The sequence below is a fragment of the Falco cherrug genome, chromosome 6 (assembly GCF_023634085.1).
Source record: "Falco cherrug isolate bFalChe1 chromosome 6, bFalChe1.pri, whole genome shotgun sequence".
In the NCBI taxonomy this organism is placed as follows: Eukaryota; Metazoa; Chordata; class Aves; order Falconiformes; family Falconidae; genus Falco; species Falco cherrug.
In genome coordinates, this window is record NC_073702.1 from 27,999,784 (window position 1) to 28,021,297 (window position 21,514).

Here is a 21,514-nt window from a genome sequence, read left to right on the forward strand (position 1 = left end):
AGAGGGTTATGTTATCATGTGTTTGAGTATTGTTCTCTGTAAACAAGGAAAATACAGTACAATAGCAATTGATAGTTATTAGATTTGACTTACGTTTCAGTGAGTTCTCTGGCCTCATGAATTGTTAGATTAACGTGGAAATTAAGAGAGCAAAAACCGTCCTGGATCTTTGCTGTAAGGTTTGACTTTTTTAGAACTACCAATTATGATACAATGTAAAGTCTCCTAAAGTGTGTGGTAGAAAGGAGCTGCCTATTTGTAATTTTCTGTGAATCTTTTTGTAATGGTGTATCTCCCCTGTTCGCGGTTGATGTCTCATTAATTCTTGTGTTTGGACTCTGTGGCTACAAAATGGCATACCTGGCAGTAAGTGAGTAGGAGTACAGACTTACTTCTGATGAAAACTGAACGTCCTAGAACCAAGTTTTTATTCAGGCAAGCAAAGGTTTTCAGAACATTTATTTCAAAGGAGAAGGAGCTTCCCTCTGAACGTCTGCTTCTGGCGGGACACGATGGGCTGAGGAGGAGTGCAGTGCTGGCTGGGTGTGCTGGCTGCTGGAATACTGCACAGGGCTGGCTCTGCCCTGTCTGCCAGCACCAAGAGTGCAGTGAAGCTTTTTGAATTGCTGTTCAAAATGCTTCCCCTTGGAAATGTTATGGGATGGGATTAATTCTAGTTTTCCCTTGCTGCTTGAGGTGTAGAAGGAGGCATTTCCTTATTCTTGAGAAGTGTAAGTACAGCATATATTGCTGACTGGAAGTCCGTAGACCATCTAGGACATTTTCCCATAAGCTGTTAAGGTAAAGTTAACATCAGGTTAAGAGAGCACTTGAGACATCATCTTTTCAGAGGGAGAGCTGAGAGACACTTGACTGCCCAAGAGGAGGTATGATAGCGCGGATGTTAATTGTACCTCTCGTCTGCTTCCTGTATTCCTGTGTAATGCTTCCTCTTGTTAAAAAGCAATATAACATTTCCTCAGGAAGCTCTTCCCAGAATTTTCAGCTTCTTGAACAGTACAAGTAGCAAACTAAAAGTCTTTCTCCAAAAAGTAAACACCCTCATGTATTTGTTTTTATTAGTATCTTTTTCCATATCAGGCTTGTCTTAACTGGGTTATGTAATTAAGCTACTACCTTTAGGAATAATATAGAGAATAGCTGTAACAAATGCACAAGTGTGTTTAGGGGAGTTATACTGTGTGCTAGGCATTGGTTATTCATTTATATTCTGTAGGAGAACCTGTTTTATTCAGAGCTCTTGGAAAATGTTCATGGAAACTTTTAGGGAATTAGGACAGCTGGTCTAGCAGACTTTTGAAGTCTGCAATACAGCCGGCTGGCCGGCATTCCCAGCGCCAACTGGCTCAGTAGCAAGTAGAGATGGCAACTGTGATTTTGGCTTAGAAAACCCTGTATATATAGAAGATGACTTGACGACAGGCAAGACTCAATAAATCTGGTGACTTAATTGAACTCTGTTAACCAGTGTTTGGTCAGTTGCAATTAAACATCCCTCTAGGTTTCCAATTAGAATTCGTTATTTTGTTTCAGGATTTTTTTTCTTCAGTGCAAAAACTTAATATCTTCCTCTCATTTAATATCTTCTTTTGGAATATCTGTCAGGACATTATTTTAACAGATGATTGAATTAAGATTTCAGCTACTGTATGTCGTTGCTGATCTTTAGTCATTGTCAAATTTCAAATGAAATGTCATCTGGAATTAAGTCATATGCAAAGCTACGAGACTTTGGCTCTGCATCTGTCAGTAGACTTTGTGAATAATCAGATTTCCAGAGAGGCTGTGGATTTCTCACTTCATTGACTGATTCTTTGCCTTATAGTACAAAAATAGAGAAGGAGAAAAAAGAGCATGCTAAGCTGCATGGGATGATCCGTACAGAAATAAGTGGAGCTGAAATTGCAGAAGAGATGGAGAAGGAAAGAAGGTTCTTCCAGTTACAGATGTGTGAGGTGAGATTCAATGTAAAATTCATACTCTGCTAATGTTTTTAGGGAAAAATTGAAAACCACAATTGTTTAATGGCAGCTGTGATCTTAGAGGGACAGCCAAGTTGCTAGTGAACTCCATTTGCTAAGCCACTTTTTTTTTTTTTATCCTGATGTGCTGCCTTTGCAGGGAATTTAGATCTTTTCTAATTTCACTTAACAAGTAAATTGTAGAATAAATAAATAATGCAAAGCTCAATTAAATGCGAAGAGATGATAATAAATAAGCCTGTACACTACTGCTTCACTGTAAGTTATTTTAAGCCCTAGATCATTCTCTGAATTGTTCCCTATGCTGACAGCTGTTGTGTTATTATGAGGAGAGACTCCAGTCTAGCACACTGTTGGGCTGGTGCTGAAAAAAAAGTGCTATGGCTGGAATCCAGTTGTCTCTCAAGATGTTTCAGAATGTTTCTACTTTGAAATCTTCATGATTTTGCAGTACATTAAATCTGATTTGAATATTTTTGGTTTGATTCGTTTAAGGGCATGTCAGGTCCTGTGGTCAGGAATTCAAGTCGCTGTGTTCATTGTTTCTGTGCATTAACTCAGAAATACACTATGGATGTTTCTTATGGTTTTACTATGGTGATTAGAGCTAATTTGACTCATATGCCAACAGCTTAACTGCAGTTGTCCTGAATATGGCTTTTAGTAACTTCGTGCACTGATACTTGGTTGAAAAGCTTCACGTTTCTATACAGTCAGACTAAAGTACTCAAAACTGATGAAAAGATTTGAGTACCCAGTAAACTTATGGATGTTGCCAGCTAATTGTCCATCTGTATCCTTCCTAAGAAACAACCAGGAACAAATACTTCTGTCTTCCTGTGTCACAGTAAAGGAGAAGTTCACTTTAGTCAGTTGTAGTGATAATAAAACGCAGGGTGAAGTCTGTGAAATTGGATCAAGTCACCTTAAATGTGGAATAGCTGAAGTGTATCCTGTATTTCTTCTGATTTTTTGAGAAAAGATGTTTATACTCAGTTACCTCTGAATCGTCATATATGGGGACTTTGTTTTGGTTTTGATAGTAAGTCAGAAGTGTGACCTGTTAAAGTTGTATCATAAGGACAGGCTAGTCATTAGTAAATTGTGAGAGTGAACTGAATACCAGATGCCTAGAGCTCCTTTTTAAATTAACAGGAGCTGTAGAGGTTATTCTCCTAAGTACTATCTAGTGCATGTGTCTACATTTAGGCTAATCATCTGTTCACCTGAACCAGCAGAGAAAGAGATGGCACTTGGATACGGCTTTATTTTAGTGGGTTTTAAACGTTTAGGATGTACTGGGGGTTAGGAAAAACCATATGCATTAGGGCATTAATAAGATGACATTCACTCCTTTGCTTGGAGGTCAGTGTCTAAGCAGGGGTTAAAAATTGTCATCATTTAATGGACAGTTAAGTATGTAAGTAAGGTTGGTCAATCTTATTTCTGCTGGCATGGCTGACACTTTTGTGCTATGGAATTCAGGGGAGGAGCTGCCACTTAATATAGACTTTGTGCCTAATGCAAAAGGACACTAATTAGACTTTTTTTTTTTCAGCTTGACAGTAGATTTTAAAAATCTTTTGCTAAACTGTAATTTGTTATAATTACCATGTATAAGAAATTTGTACACAGAATGATAAAATCAGAAGATAGATTTAAAAAATGTTTTAACATAATCCCTCACTTTTGAGAGTAAAGTGGTTCTTCCTTAATGACATCTATTTAGCAGTAAATTTAACAGCTGGTGAGATAGATACCTAGATGGGCTGCTAGGTTTAAGAATGGGTTCCTAAATTTACTAGACAAACCCTTTTATGCTTCCTTTAACCCAGGCCTCCAGTAGGAGCCACCAAGGATGTTTTAACAATTTGAACTAATCACGGTGAAGTATCCCTACAGGGTTCAGAAATCACTGGTGACAATTGCTTTTGTGTGATTAATACTTGAAGCCACTATTTTACGCATTCTCTCTTTTAGGCATTCTAAATCTGCAACTGTTAAAGCTTGTTGAAATATAACTGAAAATAAAATGTTAAAAAAGAGTGTAGCAGTAATAATTACTTTCTTTTGTGAATTACTGTTCTAACAGTACCTGCTGAAAGTCAATGAAATCAAGATTAAAAAAGGAGTGGACTTACTTCAGAACTTGATCAAGTATTTTCATGCTCAGTGCAAGTATGTTTTAGTTTTCTTTTATCTACACAATAAGTGAAGCAATGCTTTGTTTTAAACTTTTGACATCTTCATAACACATTTCTAGATTTCTCAAAATCTAAGATTCAACTGTTCTTGCTGTCTTTTGACAAACTGCTTTTGTCATAGATTAGTTACTGGTTTTGCTACTGTATTCTGAAACACGTAATAAGGTTCAGCTAGTCCCATGGAATATAATAGTTGTTCCAAAGGAGTGCCACGCAATAATTTGGCATATTTCATAAACTACTGTTGAAACAAAGCTATGTGTTTGGGTAATTAGCTACTGCTGCATTAGTTTTGATGGTCTTTTTTGAGTGTATCTAGCAATGATCTAAATTGTCTGTGCTCAAACATAAACTGCATAAGCAGTGGGATAAAACTATATTGAAAGAATCACTCTAATTAATTGAAGGACTCGGTAATAAAACACAAAGCTGTCATTAGAATGATGTACTTTTTTTGTGGTAGGCTTATAGATCAATTAAGTCATATCTATAAACTTGAAAGAGCCATTGTTAACCTGTTCAAATCAGTAAGTTTTCATCTTAAAAGACCAGTCTAAATCTATCTAGGTTTTTTTCCCTATATAGCTATGTTGCTTTTAAAATCAGTTTCACTTGTAGTATGTCATTTGTCTGCTCTATCCATTTAATAGACTTTCAACAACATAAATGCTGTGTTATGTTGTCACTTTCATGCCTGCTTCCCAGAATGAAAATATTTTCTGTTGCAAATGGTGCAGCAATTTGTAATCAAATGTGCGTATAGTTGTGGTTTCTTTAAATCTATTTTTTAAATCTCACTCTTTTTTTTTTTAAAGAGCTGGGTTACTTGACATAGATAACATTACTGTGTCAATACAAAAATGCATATGATACAGAAAGATGTAACATATTCAGTTCACATATAGGCCATAATTAATGCTTGGGAAACAAAGGGCTTTTGTTTTAGTAGGAAGATTGTGTCAGGTGTGAAGTTACTGGGCTCCAAGAAGTCACAATTATTTTAGATCTGCTAGAGCTTTTGCTGTTCTACAAATAAATCTTGCTTGTTCTGAGCCTTCAAAAAGTGGGATGAGAACCTGTATTTGAGGTGAGAATGAGGAAAATTTGTGTGGGCGTTCTGAATTTAATTGGTGATTTTGCATCTTAAAATAAGCTATGATGGAAATAAAGAGGTGGAGCAGTCAAAGATGTATAAAAACCAGATGTTTAATGTTTTGAAGTTTATGGCATGACATAATAATATGCATGTCTTTCTTTGGCAACTTTTAAAACAGAAAATACAAAGTAAATTTTACTAACAGTTTGCTTTTTCTTTTTCAAGTTTCTTTCAGGATGGGTTAAAAGCAGTTGAAAGTCTCAAGCCTTCAATTGAGACACTCTCGACAGATCTTTATACAGTGAGTAGCAACCTTTCACATTTGTGAAAGTTGTAAACTTAGTTTTTTGCAGTACAACTTACATCATTATGGTTCAGGTTGGCTGACTTTTAATAGTCAGCATTCTAAGGTTTTGAGTAAAATTTTGTTTTAATATCATATCCAGAAGCCTTAGTTTCAGTTCAGGACCCCACTGTGTAAAATGTTAGGAGAACAGCCTTTGCTCTCAAATATTTACTGACTTAAGTGGAAAATAACGAACGCAAGGAAGCAAGAACACAGTGAGGCAATATCAAAGTCTTAACCCAGCAACATCCTAGCTATTATCAAGCTTTTTGAAGATAGAAAGGAAAATAAACAGATCACATTTATCTTTTCTCTTTGTGTTTTCATTCTTAGCTGAACATTTCTCAGAAAAATGAACTAATTAAGTAGCAAGTTTGGAAGAACTGCATTGAAAGAAACAATAATGTTATTTTTAACCTGTGTTTTTCTTCATTCAAGATTAAACAAGCACAAGATGAGGAAAGAAGACAATTAACACAGCTTAGAGATATTTTAAAATCAGCACTCCAGGTTGATCAGAAAGAGGTGAGCATATAAGGTGGTTTAACTTTGAAATACCCATTTTAATTACCTCTAATGTAATGTTAGTAATTGAAATTGAGTTACTTTAACTTTTATTAGCCATCTAATTTCTTTTGTTTATTGATCTTTGTTTTGATGCTGATAGTAAATGTTTTTGAAAAAGGCAGGTGTTTTTTAAAATGAATTTCCACTAAAAATATGAGACATACTACAAAATATTTTCTTTTTGTTACCAATATTGCAAAATACTCAAGATGATGCACTGTCTGTGAACTAACAGGCAAATGTGCCTACGTTGCTTAAAGTGAGAATGGAAGAACTTTGGCAGTATTGAGGACATCCCATTAGTGCAGTCTTGTCTCACAATAATATTCCAAACTGTATAAATACGTAAAACTGAAAATCCCAAACCACCTTTTGTCATTATCATATGCAAAAAATAACAACTAAGTTTGCTACTCTACTGCAAAATGCCAGTTTTCAAATGTGTAAGAGCTGGGTCAGTTCGGCAATCTAACAAGTACGTACTTTTTGAGTTTTGGTTATGATTGGTGTTAGATTTAAAGAATTCTGGAGTAGTTTTATTTGGCAAACTGATCTGAGAGCAAGCATCTTTTTTATAATCTAATCCTAAATATTTGGTCCACTTTGTTTCAGAGTGCTAGTGATTCCTCTTCATATAGATAAATACCAGCCAGCTTCCTTTGTGTGGCTGCTGGGTCATGAGTAAGTGAGGAATGATCCTACTTCCCCCTTTTCAAATTCTTTTTCTGAGAGGGATCACAATTAAATAGTTTAGTCTGTAGAGCTCAGACTTCCTTCATCTTTTCCAGTCTTGTTTTCATCTTCTCGTAAAGGTTATGGTGACTTCTAGCTCTTAGTGGTGGCCAGATGATGGCTGTTGAGCAACGTACTCTAGCGAAAGATGTCCCTGCCCATGGCCTGAGGGTTGGACTAGATGGTCTTCAAAGGTCTCTTCCGACCCAGACCATTTTGTTATTCTGTGAATTGCTGATAGGCATTCAGACAGTCTTAAACACACTTCACTATGAGGTGCTGTTTGTTCCCATGTGAAGTTTGTGATAATAACCATCATTTACAAAGTCCCGTACAGTTTGCAGGCACTTTCTTAAGTTCAGCCTGGCATTTAGGACTCACAGGGTGGTGCATTTGCTAAAAACTTCCAAATTTGAGCTTGGTGGAACGAAAGACTAATGGTCATAGTGGAAGTGGTGACTACTTTGCATTCACCATTGATTGCCCACTCTCAGTAAGGAGTCTTTGCTGTTTAGGTTGTGTTATGAGGCTTCCCATTTTATTTGGGTTTGTGTTCAAGAGAGATAATAGAAGCAACAGGGTTTCACAGTTGCTGGGAATGTTGCTTCTCTGTTGTTTACTTGTTTATCGGTGATACTGGTATTAAATGCATATGTAAGATGTGGTGAGCACGCATCTTTTCAGAGACTGAAAAATGTAATAATACACTTAAATTTATTACTTGTACTGGTTTTGTTGCATTTAAAAATACACGTGTAAAAAGTGCTTTGTGCTATATTCAGTTTTAATTCTGCAAATTCAGATATAGATGCTTACCTGCAGAGCATGAGAAGAACTGTAATTATTTTGAAAGTTTTTTGAAAACATCAATTAATCAATGGGATGCCAAACAATCCTGGTATAATTGACTGCACGACCCGCTAATACTGTTCTTGTTGCACTGTAATTTCCTTCACTATAACCGATTTCTTTTTCCTTCCTGAAATGCATTTACATTTTGTGACCGAAGTCTAGGAGAGTAAGTGTTACTATGTTTTAATGAAAATAGTTGGCATGATTTCCATTCAGATTTCAAGAAACTGGATTTTTCCTTTGAGTTTTTTTCTGTTGGTATGAAAGGCTGGTCCTTTTTTTTCCTCTTCTGTTTGTTGTATTATCACCACCACCACCACCACCACCCCCCAAAAAAAAAAAAAAAAAAAAGAAAAAAGAAGTTTGTTCTTGGGAAAGAAAATTGCTGTAAGACGAATTGGTAATTTCCTTTGCATTCTCTTTTGGGAAACAAATCCAGTTGCTTGATTTGATGTTCTTGCAAGGTTTTGAAGATACATGTATTTTTAATTAAAATGGACTTAATGTATGAAGTAATAGAATGTTGCGAATATTGTTTCTGTTGTGTTTTTAAAAAAAAAGACACACACACTTAGAGTGAACCTTTTTCGTTGTGCCCGTATACATAGTTTCCTCCTGCACAGAACTTTCTCAAACTTGGTTTGTATTGAAACTTCTTTTTGACATGTCATTGTGTGTACACCCCTCTAATTTTTAATTTTTAAACTTTTATTTTTCAAACTGTACAGCTCCTACAAGTTTCGAGGTCAACTGTAGAGTCATATTGCCTTCATTTCTCTCTTTTCCGTGCGCTGTCTGAAGGTAGTCTTACTGTAGTGTTTAGATTTGCTCTGCTTCTTCTACATGTTTGTAGAACCCAGAATCTATTTAGGCCACTGCAAAATAGGATAAATTTTGTGTTTCTTGACAAAAATTATAGTAGCTGTGTTATAGGAGAGGTTGCGTGCAGGGGGTTCTGGCAGATACATCTGTTGAAGGCTCTGTGGGGCTGTAACAGATAAGGGATGGATCTCTGAAACATCCTCTTGGCAGCTATCGTGCAAATGCAAGAGAAGCTCAGGCTGTTGGAGAACTGTAAAGGCTTTTTGGCAGCTTTACACACAGGAGTGATCCGGACAGTCTAAAATACTGCTCCCTGGGAGCTGTGGAATGGCTAGCCAAAATTTGCTGTGTATAAGTTAAAGTACCTTGTGTGGAAAGTTCTGTTGTGTTCAAATATTAGAAGAGATAAATAGGTTTTTGGAGTCTGTCATCAGTAGTCACAGACCATCCTTACAGAATGCTGTTTTTACATTTCTTTCGTTTTTAGCTACGCTATTCAACTTGATTTGCAAGTCAGACGATCTTTATAAGACTTTGGAAGAAATCATTTCAAACCTCTTTATGGTCAGTGAAGTGATTCACTATAAACATGCTGCAATTAAATGATTCACTTTTTTTTTTATGCCTATCTGCATTTCAAAGCTGATGAAGTGGACAGAGTTCAGTTTCTTAGGCTTGTGTACTTCAATTTGTTCTGATCTTGGTATGTTCAAGGGAGATTTAAAATGACAGTACTCTACACTAGGTATGTCCTATATCCTGCAGTGATCCATTGCCTTCCATAGGTAATGTACATTATTTCTGCTTCTCTTGATGTGGCCATGGGATCTGACCCTGTTGTATTCATGTTATGTGCAATATGCAAACCAGAAACAAGGGAAGATCCTTTGGGGAGCCTGCATATGGAAAAGGCATGCTGAAATTACCCAGAAGGATGTTAATTGTGATGAGTGATTTGTGATATGGCATCCTGTCTGTTAGGAACTAGATCAAAATCATGAACTTGCTTGTCAGAGAGCTGTGGAAAACGTTGATATGGCAATCACGTGGGATGCTATTGATTTGGACATGGCCTGAACCGAGGATTTAAAACTGAAAATCTCCTTGTCTTGTCCTTAAGTTGTTCTTATGAAATAGTATTACATTTTTTAAAGATACTGTTCATAGTAATGAATGTGTGGAAGTACACGTCAGCTACAGCAGCTTCCTCTCTGGTTGAAGTAAGGCAGGAAGCTTGTATTACTGGCTTGCCAGTTTGGCCAAACAGAGCAGCTGAGCGTAAACAACAGCTGAAGGGACGTAGCTGAAACGCAGCAGAAAATAGTGCACAAAAAGTAGCAGCACAATCTTAAGCAGTGGGAATGGTGCTATGGGCAAGTGTTGGAGGTCACCTGAAAATTTTACATGATTGAGGATGTGGAAAACTGAAATTAATTTCCTGTAAGGCCTCTAATCCTGGGAATGGAGTTCCTTTACTGGCTAATGGGAGGCAGAGATCAAGGCATTGGTAGGACACAATAGGCAGTGTCAGATGAGATTTTCTTCAGACGACAGTAAATGTATGCATGCAGTGGTTCTTAACGAGCAAAGAGAATTATTTTAAAATGTTGTTCTGTTTTATGTTGGGCAGCCAGGAAACCAAATAATTATGTGTAAACAGACTGGTGAGGAATGATAAACAGACTGGTTTTAATCTGAAGGGGTGCTTTGTCAGGCGTGGACATTTAAGCAGTGGTTTTGTAGTGTCTTCAAAAGCCTCAGGTGAATGTTGTAGCTACCTGAGACAGCTTCCTAGATCACTAGCTGAGAGATACGGCAGTGGGCACAGGTTTTTTTCTGCTGAAAAGGAGCACCATGGAGTGCTGCAGCCTGTATTTGGGACGAGCCTGAAGTCCTGCAGCCTGGAGATGCGAAGTCCTAAGTGCACTGAACAGGGGTATAGGTGGTAGCTCTGTTCCTCCCGTCATATTTTGGACCTGTCATGTGTTGCTGCTACTGTGGAGGTGGATCCTGAACAGCTTTGGCTGCATTAGTAGATTTGGTAGCAGAGTATCCTGCTGGAGTTTGTAAAGGAGCAGCATTCCATCTCAGCAGCCATTCTCTGGGGAAAAGCACAGTCCAAGTGCGTTCTTGGTTTTAGTTGGTCTTTTTCCCCTGCTTATATCCGGAGATGTCTTATACTTAGGCTATTAAAGTGTATGAAGCTAATTGTAATTATGAATTAGGAAGATAGTTTTTCTATACTTTTAACATCACTTTGTACTTTATCATCTGTGCACTGTGAAAACCCAAAAGGTTTTATCTCAAGATCATATTCCTATTATATGAGACACACTTTCTCACCTTTTTAGCAAAAGGAATTTTTTTAATCAAAGTATTAAGTTTATTTCTTAATAACTCTTTAAAGTTTTTGCTTAGAATAGTTCAGATAGTTGAGTTGCTTGCTTTGTGGGTTTTTTCCTTGCTATACTTATATTATCCGCCATGTATCACAGAGGTGTATTGCATCCATAGAGCAAAGACAGTAGAAAAGAAAACAGTAAAATTATAAGTACTACTCATTGTTACTGTATGCATTGAAAAGTCCATCCCATGTTACCACTGCTAATATAGTATGACACATCAGATTTCTCATTATCAGGTTCTTATTTTTTAAGAAGTTGGGCTTTTGCAGCAGGTGGGTCCTGCCTCTGGGTCGTTCTAAGAACAGTGAGAAGGGTTTAGTTAATCCTTGTCAGTTCCTGTCCCAGAATTCTACTTTGTACAAGAAATTTTGGTTTAAGTTATTGTTCTTATGGAAATAACTTTTCAGTTTTCCTGTATGCCACCTGAACTGGTTCTAGGAGGTCTCTTCTGCTTTCAGACAGTAATGACTCAGTTCCCACAAGGAAAACTACTTCTTCAAATTTCTGTATGTAATTTTTTTACAATGGAAGGGTGCACTAGGAATTGCAGGTAATAATAATTTTTAGTCTTTGTACACTGCAGTGTTTGCATGAGTTGGAAAGCCTGCTGCTCAATTAATTTTTTGGTAAACCCCTCCATATATTAAGGCCAATAGTAAAGCTAAATAAAAGCAAGTAGGAGGATTTTGGCAGGTGATAATGACTGATAATGTAGCTGCTAATGGCTACTTCTCAAATTTTTGTTGTGCCCTCTGAATAAATAAGTGGATCTTGTTCTGTCTCATTGAGGAAGAAAAATGTTCTTCGTGTGGCCCTGTAGGGTTAGAGCAGGAAGGAAAGGCTCTGAAGCTCATTAATAGGGGAGATATTTTGGTTGAAGGTGTGGAATGCATTATAAATTGCTGTTCTGTATATTTCAGGATTCTCAGATTCGTCAGAGTACAGCTTACAGTTTACATCAGCCTCAGGGAAACAAGGAACATGGCACTGAACGAAATGGTAGTCTGTACAAGAAAAGTGATGGGTAAGTACTGCTGGATTATAACTAGGGGAAAAAAATTAGGTCCTAAGAGCTGAAGCAACGTAATACTAAATACATTAAAAACTGAGTCACTTTTTTTTCTTCTTCTCCCCCTTTAAACCAGAATCAGAAAAGTATGGCAAAAAAGGAAGTGCTCAGTTAAAAATGGTTTTCTTACAATTTCCCATGGTACAGTAAGTATTTGTTTACAGTATTTTATGTACATGGTTGCTAATACAAAAAGGCAAGCTATGCTGGTCTATATTTATAATTTGGAATTAAGCTAGGTTCCTGATGCAGTGTTTTGAACATGATGGATAGTTTTTTAAGGCAGTCTTTCAGAAATATATTAAGACACACACAGTATCTAAAACCACAACTGTTTTAATGTTCATGACTGTTAATGGGGATAAAATGGCTTTTTAAATGACTCATTTAGTTCATGTAAACTGTTCATATTTTACCAGACTATCTAAAAATACAAATTCTAACTTCCTTTTTTTGGAAAGATATGGTTGGGCATTAAGCAGTCTTTTAGATATGGGTTAAACAATTTTTTATATTTACAAGACAAACTGAGAGAATGCTGAATCTTTTTTCTACCCTGTATTTGCTGCTCTGTGGTAATCTCTTAGGAAGGCAGCTTTCCTAGGGTGTAGCTGTTGAGGAAAATCAACTCTGAAAGCAACTTCTACCAGAATGACAACAGAGAGTTAGAAGTCCCTTTTAATTTGCTACCAATATTTGAAACAGATTTACAAGCTCTTAAATATTTATACCTAAAGTTTTAAAACTTGATATTTTGGACCTTGTACACTTGGCTTTGAACTCAGCTGGTTTTGCTTTCCCATAACTTTTCTCTTTTTATATTACTTTCTCAAAACTTTTGAGAAAGTTTCGTAAGGCAAAAATTGGTAGTGACATTATTTCCCATTCTTGGTCTAATGAACAGTACTGTGTCTTGATCCTGTTATGAACCGTTCTGTTCTTCATCCTGTTATGCCTGTTGCTATGACTACAGGTTGACCCTGGCAGCAAAAATGAATCAATCTCTCATTTGTGCATCTAACCACAAGCTGTTGCCTTCTGAACTGACAACTGGGAGTTAAGGAGGAGTGCAAAACTGCGCTTGCAAAGTAGAGTAGTTACTGTGGCTTTGGAATTATCTACCAGTTTATCCCTGTTCTCATTTGAGTGTGTATGAGTACATCTTTGTTAGAGAAAAGTCTATCAGTCTGTTCCATACTGGTGTCTCCATGTGCTGTAAATGCGCTTGGCATTGGATGTGTTGTAGTGGTACCAGTAGGAGCGTAGCTAGGGCAGCTCAGGGCTGGCAGAGGCTACAAAATCCACTCGTGGAACACAGCTTTAAAACTTTCACATGCAAGTACAGTTACTGAGTCTATCAAGATACTGTTGTTCTTCTCTTTTTATAAGCTGTCTACCAGATGGTCTAACATTTTTAGAAGCAGTAAGTTCCCACTGAAATCAGTGGAGCTGTAGCTGGAAGTCAGTTGCTAAGGTGGATATGAGTTTAGATATGTGGGTTTCACAGGTGTGGTCTTGATCTTTTTATGTTTCAAAATCAAGAATACCCTCTTGTTTCAAAATATACTCCTAAAAAGTATTTTTTGCTTATCTGCTCACTTTCCCCTTATGTATTGATTGCAATTTTGTGTAAAAAATTAATGCTTGTTTCATAGACGTTGAAATAGGTAGAAGTGATTTCTGTTTGTTAAGAATTTCCTGGGCTGCTCTGAATGTCTTCTGAGACTTTTGAAGCAACAACATTGATTTCCAAGCTTTCTCAGGGTTAATATCTCCTGGTGTCTAAAATACGATATGTTGTTCTCTCTTACCAGCTGTTCATCAAAATGAAACATCTCTTAGAAGTTCAGTTGTCAGTTTTGTTTGCTTTATCAGATACAAATTTGTAAATGCTTTTCCTTTAAAGGCTAAGTATTCTTTGTGGATTTCTGTGCTTTGGTCGTGTAGCCTCTCTTTATTGAGGGACTACTGTTTCCGTTAGTTTCTAGAACGGCTGTCTTCAGGCAGTTGCAAATGCTGTATTCTGACTGCCGGGTGCTGTTGGCATGCATGGGTAGAATAGGGTTGGTTCTCTTGTCAGACACCCAGCTGTAATGCTGAATACATGTGCCTGCATTGGCACATGTGCAGAAGTTACACTTTTAGACAACTAAAAGCTTCAAAGAAATTAGGATTCATAGGGCAACGTGCAAGGTAATGATTGATGGAAAGAAAGACATTTTGTTGGATGTGCAAGGTAATGGTTGATGGTTCCTTTGTGTAATTGTTAGCAGTTGGAAATCTTCTGACATCTACCTGACTGCAATTTAATGCATGTGGAAGAAAAAACTATGATAGAAGCAGATTGAACCATGTAAATAGGAATTCCTAAGTGGTTTCTGGATCAAGAAGTCACAGGAGAAAAACTTATATTTGAGGAACCTCAGATCCCTCAAAGTTAATCTGTGTTTAAGGAGTTTAAATGGAACTTGGTCGTTGTCTGCAAAAAGGGAATACAAGAAACTCATTACATGAAGGAATCTTTTTTGTTGTTGTTCTTTCTTTACTGCTGAAAACTTTAATCTACAGTTATGATTAACAGGACAATCTGAAGGCAAAAGAATCACATTTAATCTTTTGATTCTTAAGTAAATGACTGTGATATCCAGAAAAAAATGCACGATAAAATCAGCCAACCAGTCTGTTAAGTAAGTGGACACATTTGCTTGTGCCTTTTGTAAAAATCAGCTCTGTATCATGGCACTCCTTTGTATTTTTTTAGAGGCCCCAGCTTTTGATTCCTACACTTACTGTTTTTTGCTAGAATGGATTGTAAGTCCGTTTTGCTGTATAGAGGGTTACTGTTTCTGCAGGAAGGAACATGAGTTGATGCTGACATCTGTGTGTATGGCATGAAAGGTGGCAGCACATCTTTTCAGGGTGTTGGTGTGTTAACGTGGGTGTCCAAAAATTCAGTAGTAGTCTGAAATTTAGTTGTCTAATCAAAGACTTGAGCAGGAAAATGAAGCCCTGAGGCTTCAAACAAGTAGTGTAATAGCAGTTACACATTTGTTACCGTTTTCTGCTTCTAGTGTCTCCTAATCCTGCCAAATGTGAGGATCCCTGTACAGCATAGCGTGGCTAAGGAATTTATACAGCCTTACCTCCCTTTGTCTTGTGGCTCTAACTTCTCCGCAGGCAGCATCCGCTGTGTGATGGAAGTGTGTTGTCCACCAAGTAACGGGTGCATGTTGGGGAAGTGAGTTCAGGGAGGCTGTTACTTGGCTACAGGATAGAGGCATGAATAAGGTGGTATCAGCCACACATGAAGATGTCAGGATTAATAAGGATACCGTTATTAATGCTTACTTCAGGTTGGGAGGTCCTCAGTTAAAAGCTTTGGAATTTGTTTGGAATCAAGATCAGCACATTGGCTCGGGTTGTGTTTTAGGTTGTTGCAGCCATTTCTTTATATTCTCAGATCCTGATATGGATCTTAGTGCTGTGCTTTCCTATCCGGAGAGATGAGTTCTGTGTGTTTTGGTCCTTCAGGCCTCTCTGAAGCTTTCTAGTGATCCAGTTACAGCCTCATATTTCATAAGTTACAGAAAACTAGTTAGGTCCTGAATGTGCTTCAGATCCAAAGGACTGGGGGCAAGTTGATTCTTTCTTAACTGCAGTTTACTTGTGTTTTTACATTCTCATAGAGCTTGTGAGAAAGGTATATATGAGTTGCCCAGTGGCTTGTTTACCAAGTACTTAAATTTTTATTTTTGTTTGCTTTTTTTTTTTTTTTTTTGTATTTTCATTGTAGGCAGCTTCTGGACACTTCTTGGACAAGCAGTTACATTAACAAATATAAACATTGGGAACTTTAGTGCTATGGATATTAAGTATATTTAAATATAACCGAGAAAATGGGCTCAAGCTTCCGTTTTCAAGAAGTTTTCTTGCATGCTTCTAGTTACAAAGAACTGTTGTTGATAGGCTAAAATAATGAAAACTGTATGGGCTTATACTACTAAAAGGAATGTCTGGAATTTGAAAAGCTATTTACTAGGCAGAGAATACAATTAATTAATTGTCATCTTGCTGCCTTCAAAACCTCTCTTGGGTACAATTTGTTTACGTTGCCCAGCAAGTGACCTGCAGGTTTGTTGTTTCAAAGCACGCATGACTTTGTTATTCTGCTGCTTATGTTGGGCAAAGCATGAGCATGCTGTTTCTCAAGGACAACATGCTTCTAGTCTTTTTTTATTTTTTTAAACAGTAAAAAAATATATGTTAATTCTTTTCCTTCTTATGTTTCTCCATGGTTTTGATTTTTTTAATGGTCTTCAGATACAATGATGTTCTTTTTTGGCCAACATCGTCATTATACAATTATTTCAAGGAAACCTGTACTCTTCAGACTTGCTCTCCCTTCATTTTTGAATGAAAGGTTTTCATTAATAAGTTTGAAGAGATTGAGAAGATCTACATTTCTTATGATTCATTGCAAGTTAATTACATTATGTGGTAGTTTAGCTTCATTTTGTAATAGTTCTTGTTTAGATTATTATATCTTGTTTTAGCAACTCGATAGGTTAAAATTATTAGAACGCAACAAGTGCAGTAACGTGTTTATGGATATTGCTGTCTTTATAATAGTACATTCGTAATGATTGAACTATTATTTTTCAGGTATTATTGTCTAGACCAGAGCCTCTCTGGTTAAATTTGATTTCTGATTTATTTATTCTAAAAGAAGAGTGAAACTTGTTATCCATTGCAGCAGGTGCAAGCCATTCCTCAAGTCAGGATTGCAAACATGTCTTTCTAGGTCTTACCCCAAGTCTGTAGGACAGGCAAATTAAGGGAAAGAACACATTAGTACAGAGATGCTATTTGAAAAGTCTTTGTAGCCTTTATGAGACTTTTTCAGAATGAAGTTTGCTTGTGCATTTTGCTTTTAGTAAAACACCGCCACCTTTTCTTCAGTAAGGAACTGAAATAACTGAGAGGAACTTGACTAGAAAATATGTATCACTATAGAATATATTTTGTTTCACTACATTTTTTAGTAATGAACTATCTCAGTTTAGTTTTGCATGTTTGTTGCAAGACTTCTTTGTGCAAATTTCTTATTTTCCTTCTCAGTGTCACTTTGCTGGTTTTAAAATTGAGCATTTGTTCTAAACTGATTATTTAGATTCTTTAAAGACATTAGCAGGAGTCAAATTGTTTGATTATTGAAAACCTAGACAACTAAGTTTTTTTGAACTAAATGTCTAAAAGTTAGGAGGATTACTCTTACATAAAATGAATCTCTCTGTCATACCTGATTCCTTCATATAAGTGTTACTGGTAAGGTGATCAGAATAGTGACAATTAAAGTGACTTTACCCCTCTCCCCTTTCAAAATTCTAGTGTCTATCCAGTTACGAGTGAACAAAATAGTCAATTATAAAAAAAAATGTAGTTTACAAACTGTGATGCAGGAGAAAACATAAATCAAAACATGGGTACCTTAAAGTAACAGCCATTTGTCAAGTCTTTTTGACCAATGGGGTGTTACTCTATGTTTTCAGACTGCAGGGCTTCATCAGTAATCAAAATACTAAAATGTGTATGTTTTATCTTCAAATAGGCTAACCGACCTCCAGCAAAGCTCAATCTGTTAACCTGCCAAGTGAAAACAAATCCAGAGGAGAAAAAATGTTTTGACCTCATATCACGTAGGTTTGTTGTTTAGGTCTTTTTACTTGCAGCAAATATCAGAGTTTTGCATTATTTCTGTAGATGTGTCAATAACCCACTTAAACATTTTCACAGTTGTAGAATGCTTGCCTTTATAAAATGTCCTTCCTATGACAATTTACCATTTTACTTATTTTAGCATAATGCAGCTAACTGCCTGTTTATGTGGAAAACCACTTGTTTTTAAAGCTGTCTTTACTCCTTTCTACATCATTTTGTGCTACCTTACAATAGAGTAACAGTATTTTTGCTGTGACATCATTCTTTATATTGAAAATGTCATAGCTAATGATCTTGAAAAGTTACCACTTTTGTACAAGGTCAAAACAAGCTTTTAAACCATGACATTTAAGCATAGTGGTTGCTGTGTAACTGGAAAAAATACTGAAAACTTCAGTTTTGTTTTCTCTTAATAGATACAAAAATGACAGAGTATACCTATTAAAACCACTGAAACCTAATAGTTTCAGGAACTTAACGAGATGATATGAAATTGTACAGTAGAATGTTTCCTTTGTTTTCTCACTGCAACATTTTAATGTATTTATGAACTCAATAGAAATACATTACTAAAATATGTATCTCAAATTATTTGGGGAGAAGAACATAATATTCCTTATTTGTTCATTTACTGGAGCATGAAGTTCTTTTGTATTAGTAAATGTAAGTGTGCTACTTATGTTAATAGACTAGTAGTACCCATGTATGCAATATACAGCTTTTCCATTTCTGCACAAGCAAGTGATCTTCTCTCTTTGCTTTTGCGCTTTCTTTCTTTGTTGATGACTGTGTCATATCTTGCACAGTATCAGCTTATCACAACATTATCTTTTGTCCTGTCATACATATGAGAAGTCATAACTGGCCTCTTACCTTTCTCCAGATCACTTTCTCACTTTGATTTACTATAGAGTGTAAAAGCATTCCTTGTTTTTTTAAATACTGCAAATTGCTGTATCATGGCAAGATAACATCTGTTATTCTTTATCTAGCATTTTCCTTTCTGTCTTTAATGTATCCTTACTCTCTTACTATTTTCCATGTTTGAAACTATCCTTTAGTATCTTTTTGCCTGAATATTTTTCAAACTTCAGCCTAGGATATCTTTTTGTCAGTAGCTTTACCTCTGTTCTTCTCATCAACTATTCTAACTTTAACTCCAAATCAAATTGTATCATATCTCATTTGTTTCACAGACTTAAAATGTATTATGCTTTTTTCTTCAATAGCACACTATGATAATGCTTAGAATTTCAAGAGTAGTAACAAATTGAAATTTTTGAGCTTGATTTACTTGAAACAGCTTAGAGCTTATTCCAGTTGTAGTTTGAACTTTGTGTTTGGCAATTTTTTTTTGCCGTTTTTGATTACTGTGGTTTTAAGAGCTCATTTGGAAACTTTAAATCTTTCTTATACATAGATAAACTCAAGTACAGACACTATATTTTACTCACACCACCACCCCCCAGCATAATTTTAGACTTGTGATTACTGAGGTTATATCTAAAACATGGAAAAATTACTGTTCTCCTGTTGCTTATGTGATAGAAGCACAGCACTGAAGAAAACGGTTTCTGTTTAAAGAGCAACAAGCCACATCAGTAAACATAGGTGAACTGTGGATAGTAAGAGTGAAACTTGCTAAATAGACTTTTTGCCTATCACTCCAGTGATGAGACTAGAGACTTCAGGAGTCATACATCAATTAATTTTAAATTTTTCTGAGAGATTTCTGCAAAATCAGTTTTTCAGTAATTTATTTTTTTAATCAGTATGTGAATTATTTATTGTGCAGATGACAGAACATACCACTTTCAAGCAGAGGATGAACAGGAATGTCAAATGTGAGTTACATTGCTAAGTTTATTTTTGATACTGGTGTTCTACTGAGACGTTACCTTGAACTTCAGAAGTGCTGAAACATTTAATAGCAAAATATTACTGCCATTTTAGATGGACATCTGTGCTACAAAACAGCAAAGAGGAAGCTTTAAATAATGCATTCAAAGGAGATGATAACACAGGAGAAAATAATATTGTCCAGGAACTGACAAAAGAAATTATATCTGAAGTCCAGAGGATGACTGGAAATGATGTGTGTTGTGACTGTGGAGCACAAGGTGACTCAATTAAGCATATTTCTAATTGGTAAAAATTCTGTGTCTTATGAGAGTATTTAAGCTGATGTTTTATGCTTTCACTTTTACTGCTTATATCACAAAAATTATACACAGTAGAATATGCTAACAATTTAATTGCACTACTTCAGTAAGATTGATGTGCTATATGCATATTGTCAGTAAGGAAAAAAGTTACTAAGAAGCTTATTTTTCTCCCATGTATTTTACTAATTGTAACTTTTGGTTATATAAGTCAATTGAACTTACTTTATTAGCCTGTATTTTACATAAGATTTAGGTGAACTGGACAGCAGTAAAATACTGGAAGCATTTTCCTATACACATTTTTATTATTTATTTTTGGTAATGTTTGACTTAGCGAGTGAGCCAGGGGATATGTCTAAGACTGTGCTTATTTGGAAAAGAATGTACCTGCTGTCTCCAGTTTACAGTGTTGGTTTTGCAGATCGATGAATTTCTACTTTAATCCTCTTCAAATGATTTTTTAAATCTTGCTGCTTCCTGTGTTTTTTTTATGTTACAGTGGCACTGCAGAACTGGGTGGCACTGGGTTTTTTTGATCTGAAACTGCAGCTGAAAACATTAGATCTAGAGGCTATATGCACTTTATTATAAATCAATAATAACTTCCAGCAATAATACTGTATAAAAACTATGGGAAGAGTCAATCCTGTTGTCTTTAAAGAGAACGTTCTAAATAACTACTACCAAACTTTTATCAAAGAAATGAAATTCTAAGCTGTCGAATACTTCAGAAATTAATAATTTGCCTGGAAGATTAGGGAATGTTATAGCAAGAATGCATAATACCAGGAGAAAAGACAAGCAAGGGTTACAAAAGGAGAGGGATGAGCTTTAGTATGTTTTAAATAGTTGAGTGAGAAACCATTGTAGTGCGGTGCTGTATGTGTACTTCAGAATCACTGCTGCTTCACTTAGTCTGAAGTCTATACTTGAAATACAAAAAAACCCCAACCCTGCAGGTGTTGTTATTTCAGTTTGAACTGCACCTATACCACCAGTTGAGAATGTGACACCATTATATTGGTGGTGGAAAAATGCAGTTTTTGAAAGCTGTGTGGAGAACGACAAACTGGACTGTTTGAGTAGCTCTCACACTGAGAGCAATGGCCTTTATAAAAACAAACAAACAAAAAAAACCCCCAAAACCACAAGCAAACAAACAAAAACCCCAACAGAGTAATGTAAAGACTTAAATAAATAAAAAAGATAATTCACATACAGGTATCTTATTTTACAGAATTTAATTTCTGTATAATAAGTTTTCTAGAATTAAATAATTGCCTGAATAAATTTTAATTTTGTGGGTGCTTTCTGTTTCAGATCCTACCTGGCTTTCAACAAATTTGGGAATTTTAACTTGCATTGAATGCTCAGGAATCCATAGAGAACTTGGTGTTCACTATTCCAGAATGCAATCACTGACATTAGATGTGCTGGGAACATCTGAACTTTTGGTAATCAAATTACTTTTAGTAACTTAAAAATAGTTACTATAAAATAATTCCAACACAAGTATATTTTTGTCACCTGGAGTA

The 21,514-nt window shown here is 36.0% G+C and overlaps 1 protein-coding gene across 3 annotated transcripts in view; it reads left to right on the forward strand.

Annotated features, from left to right (window-relative positions):
• The window catches only part of ASAP2 (ArfGAP with SH3 domain, ankyrin repeat and PH domain 2), a 96,378-nt gene that overhangs the window by 47,656 nt on the left and 27,208 nt on the right, over positions 1-21,514 (forward strand). For all 3 annotated transcript variants that reach the window (XM_055714174.1, XM_055714172.1, XM_055714173.1), the window contains exons 6-15: positions 1,847-1,976; positions 4,096-4,181; positions 5,529-5,604; positions 6,088-6,174; positions 11,948-12,051; positions 12,173-12,242; positions 17,705-17,792; positions 19,610-19,658; positions 19,768-19,934; positions 21,300-21,433. In XM_055714174.1, coding sequence (XP_055570149.1) covers positions 1,847-1,976; positions 4,096-4,181; positions 5,529-5,604; positions 6,088-6,174; positions 11,948-12,051; positions 12,173-12,242; positions 17,705-17,792; positions 19,610-19,658; positions 19,768-19,934; positions 21,300-21,433 — 991 coding nt within the window. The remainder of the gene's footprint in view (positions 1-1,846; positions 1,977-4,095; positions 4,182-5,528; positions 5,605-6,087; positions 6,175-11,947; positions 12,052-12,172; positions 12,243-17,704; positions 17,793-19,609; positions 19,659-19,767; positions 19,935-21,299; positions 21,434-21,514) is intronic.